Source organism: Hipposideros armiger, unplaced genomic scaffold (assembly GCF_001890085.2).
Source record: "Hipposideros armiger isolate ML-2016 unplaced genomic scaffold, ASM189008v1 scaffold_859, whole genome shotgun sequence".
NCBI classification, from domain to species: Eukaryota; Metazoa; Chordata; class Mammalia; order Chiroptera; family Hipposideridae; genus Hipposideros; species Hipposideros armiger.
Window position 1 is genome coordinate 606,973 of NW_017732209.1, and position 10,545 is coordinate 617,517.

The following is a 10,545-nucleotide window of genomic DNA, read 5'->3' on the forward strand; positions in this document are numbered from 1 at the left end:
TGGGGGATGAGGGTGCTACTTGGACCTGCTGTGCTGGCTGGGGTGGTGGAGGTGGAGGGGCCGGGGGCGGTGGAGACAAAGCCAGACGGGGCAGCTGGACAGTCTGCAGGGCTGGAGGGGGCGAGGACTCACGCTCCTTGGGCGGTGGGCAGCCCCCTTCCTGGGGATTGCAGGAAGGCCGGGCCCAGGGCTCTGGGCTGCTGGAGCCTGCCTTGCTGTGGGCCAGTGTATCTGTGGGGAGAGAGATGTAGGTAAGGTGTGGGTGCCCCGCAATGTTGTCTTGATTTTCCCTTTCCACCTTCCACCCACCCTGGCCCCTGAGCCATCCTTTTAAAACTGATCATTCTTTGCAACAAAAGCCTTCATACCCAGGGAAGAGAGACAATATAGTTAATAATAACCTGGTGGCCTACGCCAGCCAGCCTTAGCGAAAACAGGGTCCTAGAGGTCCCCAGCTGAGCCAGGCAAAGCCAATGTTCTAGAAGGCTCTGAACCATTTGGATACTCTGCCCCCTATACCTCTCAGGCCTCATTGCTGGGTCCTGGGGAGATCTGTGGGGGCTGGGAGAGAGGTGCTGTGGCTGGAGCAGTAGGGAGCACTTCTGGAGGCTGGGAGAAAGGGCTGTCTCCTTTCTCCAGGATGGCAAGATTTCAATCTCAGCTCTGGGTGTACCAGTTCAGCCCCAAGCCCGCTGGGCTTTCTCCATCTCCTCTCACCTGGAATCTCATTCATGTTCATGAACTTGGAACACAGTCCACAGAGGCTCCCAGATTTCCAGGCCCAGCCTGAACCTCTCCCTCACTCAGCACACCCCCTGGATCATCTATTAATAACACCTCAAACTTACCTGCCCAGAGCTGAGCTCCTGCCCCTCCCCCAACCTTCTCCCTCAGCTACCCTCATCTCAGCCGATGTCAGCTCCATCCTTCTAGTTGCGTGAGCCAAAAAATTCCAGTCTTTCTCTCTCCCAAGACCCCATCCATGTACAAATACCATTGGCTCTACCTTCAAACTAATCCAACCTCTTCTGTCCACTTGCACAGCCCCCACCCTGGTCCAATTATCATATCCCACCTGGACTACAGCAGTTGCCGCCTCACTGGGCTCCCTCTTCCACCCTGCCCCTTACAGTTCCCTCCCTACCAGAGTCTGAAAGGTCCAACTAAAAGACATGTCAGTTATGCTACGGGAAAGAAGCCAGTCACAAAACACCACATATCACATGATCCATTTATATGAAATGTCCAAAACAGGCACGTCTACAGAGACACAAAGTACATTAGTGGTTGTCTAGGTCTGGGCAGATATAAGGGGATGAGGTAGGGGGCGATGGCTAAGAGGTGCAGGGTTTCTTTCTGGAGTGATGAAAATGATCTGAAATCGACTGTAATGATGGTTGCAAGACTGTGAATAGACTAAAAAGCCATTGAACTGTAGACTTGAAATGAGTGGGTTGTACAGTATGGGAATTCTAGCTCAATAAAGATGTTTTAAAAATACAAGTCAGATGTTGTCTTTCTCCGTTCAAAGCCTGTCTGAGGCTCTCATCTCACTCAGAGAAAAAGCAAAATCCTCTACAACCCTAAGGTTCTGTACTACCTGCCCCATTGCCTCCCTGACCTCATCTCCCACCCCTCTTGTTCGCTTGGCTCTGCCACCTTGGCCTTCCATTAGTCCTCATCAGGCCTGCTCCTGCCTCAGGGCCTTTGCACTTACTATTCTCTTGGCCTGGAAAGGTCTTTCCCCAGACACCTGCCTGGCTCCCTTCCTCACCAACTCAGGGCTCTGCTCTAAAAGTGGCCTCCTTGGGAAGACCTTCCTTGATCTTCTATCTTAAAGTACTGGGTTGTCAGAAAAGTCATGATGTATTTTTTCTGTTTTTCATTGCAAAAATGCGTCATGACTTTTCCGACAACCCAATAGCTTCTGTCCCTGTCCTGATCCTACCTGATGTATAGCACTCATCTCCACCTGGTATGGGATCGCTGTGTGTGTTGTCTATCTTCTCTTCCTGATGCCAGCTCCATCAGGCTAGGGCTTTTCTTTTCTTTTTTTTTTTAATTAAAGTTTATTGGGGTGACAATTGTTAGTAAAGTTACATAGGTTTCAAATGTACAATTCTGTAATACATCATCTATATATCACATTGTGTGTTCACCGCTAAGGCATTGTTTTACTCACTGCTGTTTACATTTACCCAGCGCCTAGAACAATGTCCAGCACAAAACTTTTTCTTTAATGAAAAAAGAAAAACTGTGACTTGCACAGAGATGGGCACTGATTAGGCCACCAGGCCCCAGGTCCTTGCAGCAACCCTCTCCCACAGCTCCCCAGCACCAACAGAGGACAGTCCAGCTTCTCTCCAGGGCTACAAAGCCTCAGCTCTGCATCCTTTCCATCTTTCTTCCTTGCCTTAAGGTCAGTGCACAGGCAGTTCCCTCTACCAGGATCACCCTCTACCCACTGCACCACCCTTGCCCAGCTCAAATCTCCTTCCTCAGGAAAGCCTGCCTCCTGCTCCTAGGTTACATCAGAGCCCCCTACTCTTCTCTTTCAAACACAGCCAGTTACCTCCAGTCCTGAATGCTGGGGTCCAGACTTCTTGGGGCGGTGGGGGAGGTTTGGAGGGGACCAGTGACCACGGCTAACAGTTGTTGGACACTTTCCTGGCCACACCCTGGGCAAAGTGGCTGAGCTCTCCTACATTTTTTTCAGAGTCCTCTCAGCCATTCTCCTGGGTAGGTTCTATCATTATCACCCCATCTTACAGAGAAGCTGACTTGAGGCACAGAGAGGTGTCACAGAACTGGTGAATGGTAGGAGGTGGATTTGAACCCAGGTAGGCTCCAGAGCTCATGCTTCTGACCACTGCTTGGGCAGGGGCTATGGGCCCCAGGGTGGTGAGTCTCACTCATAAGGGGCATGAAAACTGCAGCCACTCGGAAATATGGCTTTTCATCTACTGAATACAAGGAACAGAAAGTGGTCCAGCCTTCACTCCCACAGGGCTCATAGGGGTCATGGAGGGACCATTACAAGAGTGAAAATCATATTTATTTGCAACCTTTGGGCCTCAGTTTCCCTACCTGTAAATGGGTGTGTGTGAGAGCATAGGACCAAAGGACCCAATAACATAACATCCCCCTGAGGGCCATTACAGAGAGTCACTGACTTACCTGGGCACGGGTCTTAGGCTAGTACCTGGCATACAGCCAATTCTCAATGTTGTTATTGTTACTGTTCTAGCAAAAATTAGGTCAGAGAGAAATGGTCCTCAGCTCTTCCTCCAGTGTCAACAAAGACACTTCAGGGTGCCCCAGGCTCTGTTTTCTAGTCTTTCAATCAGATCAGTTTCTCTTGTGAGTTTTACACAGTGGGTAATCTCCATGTGAGATTCTAATCAACGATCTTTAAGCACATACCTGCCTCAGGGCCTTTGCATGTGCTGTTTCCTCTACCTGGAGTAACCCAGATAACCACTTGGCTGGACCTCTCCATTCAGGTCTCTGCTCAAATTTCACCTTCTCAAAGAAGCCCTCCCTTACTACCTTGTCTATAGCAGCCCTCCTTCCATAGCTCACTATCCTCTTAACATGATTTAGTTTTCTTAGTTATTACCTCCTGTATATAATGTTTTAGGTTACTTGTTTGTAGTCCACCTCCCATAACTAGAATGTCGGCCCCACAAGGGAGGGGAAATTGTCTTTTCCTGCACAGTATTCCTGGCATCTACAACAGTGCCTGCCTCAGAATAGGTGTTCAATAAATATTTACTGACTGAATGAATGAATAAAGGGATTGCACAGCTTTTGAAGAAATAAGTTTGCCATGTCTGCTCTGGTTCAATGGAGCCATTTCACAGATAGAAATACCAAGATTTGATTCACACTGACAAGAGTCCCAAGTGATTGTATCTCTCTCCTGCTTAAGACACTTTCATGACTACCAAATGCCCTCAAGATAAAGTCCAAAGTCTGACCTTCACTTACAAGCCATGTGTGATTTAATTCTGGCATACTCATTAACTCTCAGTCAATGTTAATTATTGTTATTGCCAAGTAATCTAGCCCAGTAGTTAAGTGCATGGATTGTGAATTGAATACAACCTGTATTCTAGTTTCAACTCTATTACTTACTTGCTGTGTGACCTTGGGTGGGTGAATGAACCTCTCTGAATCACATGATCCTGAACTGCCTTGTTTGATGCTGTCCATGTCCCTCCCTTTCTCAAAACCCTTCAGTGGCTCCTCATGGCTCTTAGGATAACATTCAAACTCCTCACCTCAGCCTAAAGGCCCTGCACGGTCTGGCCTTCATTGACCTCTCAAACCTCATCTCAAAACATTTCCTTTTTTCAATCTGTGTACTCTTCTTCTCCCACACTCCCCAACTGGGAAACTTCAGTTTGGTGAAGCTTTCTTGCCTCCAAGCCCACTGCATATGCTGTTCCTTCCACCAGGAACATTTTTCCGAACTCTTTTTTATCTTCACATTGTATCTCAGCTTTAATGTTTCCTTCTTCAGAAAACCCTCCTTGACCTCCCAATCTGAGTCAGGTGCCCCCTCTGGACTCCCACAGCCCAGCCCTGCCTACTCTGAGTCATCACTGTCTATGTAGGTATCTGTCTTCTCCACTGGATTGTGAGTCCCAGGAGGCAGGGCTGAGAATGTCTCAGTCACCACTGTGTTCCCAACATTGCCCCCAGCACAGGGCAGATGCCTGGGGAATAGCTGTAAAAGAAATAATTCAAAGTCAAGGCTAAATGGGAATTCTTGTACTCAGCTCTCCACACCTCCTCTACTCATGGCATGACCTTGTGAAAGTTACCAAACCTCTCTGAGTCTTTCATTTATAAAATGGTGAAACAGTTCCTACCTCACAGCATTGGCAATTATATCAAGAACTAACAATGTGTTCAAGAGGCCATGTACTAAGCAATCTATGCATACTAATTCATTTAATCTTCACAGCAACCTTTGAGGTGGGACTACTTTTTATTCCCATTTTACAGATGCAGAAACTGACCTGCAACAACTTACCCAAAATAACACAGCTAAGTGGCAAAGTTGTGACTGGAGCCCAGTCTGCCTCAAAAGTCACTACCTTACATGACGTTTAATGAAATGCTGTGTAAGCTGATTAACCCCAGGGGTGGACTCTGGGGCCAGGCTTCCTAGCTCTGGGTTCCATTACTGACTCGGACAGTTACTAGCTGTGGGACCTGTTAGTTAATTCAGTTAACGTTTCTAAGCCTCAAGGTTTACAATGGGGATAACAACAGCACCCACCTCAGAGGGTTGTAGTGAGAATTTGATGAGCCACATAAAGGGCTTGGACCAGTGCAGGGCACACGGCAGACTTTGTGACTGTTTGCTCTTGCTAAGGTGATGGTGAAGGAACTCACCTGCCCGCCGGTCTTCCCTGCGGTCCTCGGACAACACATAGCGTTGGGCACAGGCGCTTGGGGCCGGTGGCTGTGAGGAGGCAGCCGAGGGGGGCTGCTCTGATCCTGCACCAGCTCCTGGCCCCGCCACACCCGGCCCGAGGATGGCAAAAATGGTCTCCTCCTCAGCGGAGAAGGCGTCCTCGGCGGCAGGCCCGGCGCCCTGCGTGGAGTGCGGCACGCGGGCCAGCTTCTCCTTGGTGCGGCGCTTGAAGTCGTTCCAGCGCTTTTGTACCTCTTGGCCAGTGCGCTTCCAGCTGGTGATGCCGTTGATCTTGGTGGCGATGCCGTCCCACACACGCCGCCGCTCCGCCACGCTCACCCGACGGCTCTGTGCGCCGTAGAGCTGCGGGTAGTGGGCGCGCACCTCCCGGATCAGGATCTGGTTTTCTTCGAAGGAGAAGCGCGGCTTGCGCAGCCGGGTGGTCTCTTCCGCTTCGCCCGCCGTCGCCGAGGCCATGGCGCCCCCCGACGCCGCTGTCCGGCCGCCTGGCGCATGGGGGGCGCCGGCGCTGCGGGCACAGGGCGCACGGCGCTGGCGGGGGCTCGGCGGCCCCGCGCTGCCCGCCCCACCCCGGCTGCCGCGACACCGGCTCTTAAGTCCCGGGGGCCAGGGATGGGGGCGGTGGGTGGACGGGGGCGACAGGCTGCGGGGGGCAGTCCCAGTGCCTAATGATAGTTGTCATCCACTGTGCCTAAACACCTCAGTGCCTTCCGCGGCGCAAAGTGCCACGCGGAAGAGTTGATGGAAATTGGGGGAGGGTCTGAAGGGGTGGAGGGAAACCAGGAAAAGCGGAAAGGGGGGTGCCTGCAGGAGTTAGAGAAGAATGGGGACAGAGGGGAATGGGAAATGATGGGGAATAAGAGTGTCTCGGGGGTCGAAGCAGCCTGGGGGTGATGGGGATAAGGAGATGCTGAAGGGGGGATGCAGCAAGAAGGGGGAAGGATGTGGAGCCGAGGATAGCTGTGGGGGTTCCGGGGCAATGGGACCTCTGTAAGACCGTTATGAGAAGGGGTCCTCAAAGGGGACGTTCAGGAATAATGGTGAGTTGGGGACTCCTAGGGCAGTGAGAGCTGGGACAATAAAATATTAGAGTCTGCGGGGATTGTGGGGGCTCTGGGGATTGGCAGGAATTAAAGGGAGTTCTGGAGGTAGTGGGGGTCTGAGATTAGGAGAGGAAATGGAGGCTATGCGGGACTCCTGAGAGAGTGAGGGTCGCGGAGGGTAGGGACTGAGTCGGGCCGCGGGTCACTCACCGGCGCCGCCGCAGCACCCGCCTGCCCGTCCGTCAGGGCTCGGGCTTCTGCGGCCTCTTCCCTCCCCCCGCCTCTCTCCCTCCCCCCCGGACCCCGCCTCCTGCCGCTAGGAGAGCCACGGCGCAGGCGCACCTAGAGCTAGTCGGCCCCCAACGCCCTGACCGCCTGAATTTCACGCCCCTACCATGGCGCAAGCGCAGAATTACCTTCCACCGTCCGCTGTCATAACAGCGCATGCGCCAAACTCTCGTTCGTCTACGCACTCCACGTCTTCCACCGCCGAGATACCCGGGACTCGTTCCTTGCGCAGGCGTAGCAATCTCTGGAGGAGGTCGGAGAGATGATGGAATGAGCGCTGGGACTTAGCGGCGTCCCCGCCTTTTGGACAGTCTTTCAGACCACCTTGCTCTTCAACTATGCCTGTGTCTTTTTCTCTTGGAGAACGTGGAGGGAGGCGGCGCTGGAGGGAAGCGCTTCGTTTCCATGACAACTGCGTGGGTGGGGGGGCGTTAGAAAACGGGATGGCGCCCCTTTATACCAATTCCCGCACCGGGCTGCTCGAGATCTGCTAACCACCTATTACCTGTAGGGGCGGAGCACCCTAGGAATATGCTGCCGCAGGAGGGTAACCATGGCAACCCACCAACCTTCCAGCCATGCCTGGGGACTCTGTCACACATTTACGTCATGAGGCGCGGGGAGGGTGATCTGAAGGAGACCCTCTTGGGTAGGAAGGGTGATCCTGGCGCGGGCGTGACTTTAAGCAAATGCTTGGAGACAGGAATGAATCTAGAACACGGGTTGGGTGAGCTGCAAGGTAGGATAGTGGAGTTAAGTCGGCCGACACATTTGTAGTTTAGCGTCCTGCGGGAGTCCTCAAGGTCATTCATCAAATGGTGTTTCATCTGTTCAACTCATATTTATTGAGCACCTACACAGTTCTAGGTGCAGTGAATACAAAAGAGAAAGACCTGTACCTGCATGGAGCTCACTTTTTACTTAGGAGAATCAGACAATTAGCAAAATAAGATATAAAAGTGAGGTGCTAAGTAAGAAAATGGGAGTAGGAAAAGGGGTTCGAGAATGTGTGTGTGTGTGTGTGTGTGTGTAATAATTTTAAAATAAGGTGATAGGGGAGGGCTCCCTGAAACGGTGACATTTGAGTAGAGACGTGAAGCAGGTGAGGAAGCGAGTGCAGCCAGGGCTGTACCTGTTGTGTTCCAGGATCATCTAAAAGGCCAGTGGAGATGGAGGGAGTCAGGGGGAGGGCAAGGTGGGGAGCCAGATGGTGCAGGGTCTTGTGGGCCACTGTAAGGACTTTGGCCTTTAATCTACATGAGATGAGAGCTATGGGAGGGCCCTAAGAATTAACAGGGTTTATATGAGGTCCCACCATGTTCCCCAAGAAAGCTTAGGATCCAGGAGTCAGGGGCAGTCCATGGAGGGTCTAAAGGAGCTTGAGTGCAATTCTACAGGCAGTGGATTTGAGCCAGGAAGCACAGGGTTTGATGTGTGCTTTAGGAAGACCCACTTGGTTGCTGTGTGGAGGGAGCAATACTGTTGACCAGAGTCAAGGGAGAAGTCTTGGGGAAAGGGCAAGGAGGGGGTGGGGACACGATGGGGGAGACTGGATCAGGGCAGGGATGGTGGGCAGGGTGGAAATAAATTGGGAGACATTTGAGAGGCAGAATGTATAGAGCATAGTGACTGTCAGGCTGGGGAGGGGAAGGGAGACGCACGCCCAGGTGACATCCAGTTCTCTGGCCCAGTTCTCAGGGGCATGGAGTCAGTTAGGATATGGTGAGTGTAAAGAGCTCAGTGGTTCTTATGCATTGAACTGTGTCCCATCAAAAAAAGAGATATTGAGGTCCTACACCTCAGTACTTCAGTATGTGTGACCTTATTTGGAAATAGGTTCATCAGAGATGTCATTAGTTAAGATGAGGTCATACTGGAATAGGGTGGGCCCTTGATCCTACAGGACCGCCACTGTCCTTATAAGAAGAGGAGAGAGACACACAGGGAAGACAGCCCTGTGAAGAGAGAGGCAGAGATTTGGGTGAATGCTGCCACAAGCCAAGGAAGGCCTGAGGGCTGCCAGAATCTGGAAGCAACAAGGAAAGATCCTTGACTCGAGCCTTTGAAAGGAGTGCAGCTCTGTCCACAGCCTGCTTTCGTATTTCTAGCTGTCAGAACCTTGAGAGAATGCATTTCTGTTGTTTTAAGCCACCCAGTTTGTGGTCATTCGTTTCGGCAGGCCTTAGAAACGAATACGCTGGGCATCCAGGGGAGGCATCCAGGATGCTGTTGGCACCACAGGAGTCCGAGGAAGGAGGTGGGTCTAAAGCAGGTCTGGAGCTGATGAGAAGGCTGGAGCCAGAGGGCCATGGGCAGAGGTGAGGCATATGGAACTCTGCAGGTGTGGGCATGTTGAGGTAGGATGCGGGAGTCAAAGGGCAAGGATGGGGTGAGTCAGGGAAGGCATTTTAAGGCATGTTTTCCAAACTGTTCATTTTGACCCATTCGTGGGTCCAGAAAAATATTTAGTGGGTTGCAACCAGCATTAAACAACCAAACAAAATAAAACAGAAGAGGAAAATATCAGAATTCATTGTATGTTGTTATGCTTCGAGGAACTTTTGGGTGTGTTGAGGCCGGATGCAGGAGGGCTAGACCCCTATCCCCTGCAGGTCCCTCAGGTGAACCCAGAGACAAGGGACCCAGGCAGATGGAGAGCACGCAGGGCAGCCTCCTGAGCTCAGAGCAGGCAGACAAGGGATAGAATGGGCCTGGAGAACAACCAAAGACTTCTGCTCATGGGCTTTGTGCACCCATTCTGGCATACTAGAACAGAACAGAGGTGGAGCGGAGGTTGTACATCACGCAGAGAAGCAGATGCTTAAGAGTGACCCCTCCTCCCCCTTCCCTCCAGCACCACTTTGGGCTTAGGAGGGGGAGGGGCAGTTCTACACTCACTTAGAACTGGGTAAGAAAGTTAGAGCCATTAAAGATGGACCTAGAACCCCCACAGAGTTCCTGTTATGCCCTGAAGTGTACAAGCCAAAGGCTGAATCCCTAAAAGTTGTGTTCCCACTGCGGTAATGAGTGTCTACCATTTCGTGGGTCTCGGAAATCGAATTTGTGTACCTGTCAGGGTCCAGGGGTCCTGGTGAGTTGTGACTATTGGTTCAAGCTGATTTCCAATGTTGATCAGAACCTGGGCCATTCTGGAGAATTTTATACAAAAGATAGGGGAAGGTAGCTCCATTAACTAGAGTTTGTTTTTAATCCGTACTGATTATATTTAGCTTTCTTTATGTATCTGTCAATCTGCCCCTTTTGTCTCCTCCTCCTTTCCCTCCTTCCTTCCTTTATCCTTTCTTCCTTTTCCCCTCTTTCCTGCTTCCCTCCCTCCTTCCCTTCCTTCTCTTTCATTCTGGCAATGCACACCTTTCTCCCAGACTTCACTCTCATACACAATTGCCTACAAAATATCCACTTGAATGCCTCATCATGTCCAAAATGGAAATCACATACCCCTCAGGAAATCCTGTCAGCTCTACCCTCAAAATACACCCAGAATCTGCTTAGTTTTGGTTATGTCTATGGTTGCCATGGAGGCATTTTGTAGATGTGATTAAAGTCGATACTTGGACGACTTTAATAAGTAAGATTATCCTAGATAATCTGAGTGGGCCAGACTCAATGGGTTGAAAGGATTCAAGAACAGAACTGAGACTTTTTCCCCTAGATCCAGTTCTTTTTACTGCAGTCCACAAGGAGAAATTCATTTTATTTTATTTTATTTTTATATTTTAAAGATTTTATTGGGGGGTTGGAGGA

General features: G+C 51.0%; 1 protein-coding gene across 1 annotated transcript in view; it reads right to left on the reverse strand.

The window, feature by feature from the left end:
- Positions 1–7,920, reverse strand: part of MYPOP (Myb related transcription factor, partner of profilin) — a 9,033-nt gene extending 1,113 nt beyond the window's left edge. Inside the window, exons 1-3 of the mRNA XM_019629484.1 lie at positions 6,909–7,920; positions 5,407–5,957; positions 6–231 (exon numbers count right to left, since the gene is read on the reverse strand). Coding sequence (XP_019485029.1) covers positions 6–231; positions 5,407–5,957; positions 6,909–6,928 — 797 coding nt within the window. The 5' untranslated portion in view covers positions 6,929–7,920. The remainder of the gene's footprint in view (positions 1–5; positions 232–5,406; positions 5,958–6,908) is intronic.
- Positions 7,921–10,545: the final 2,625 nt, after the last annotated feature.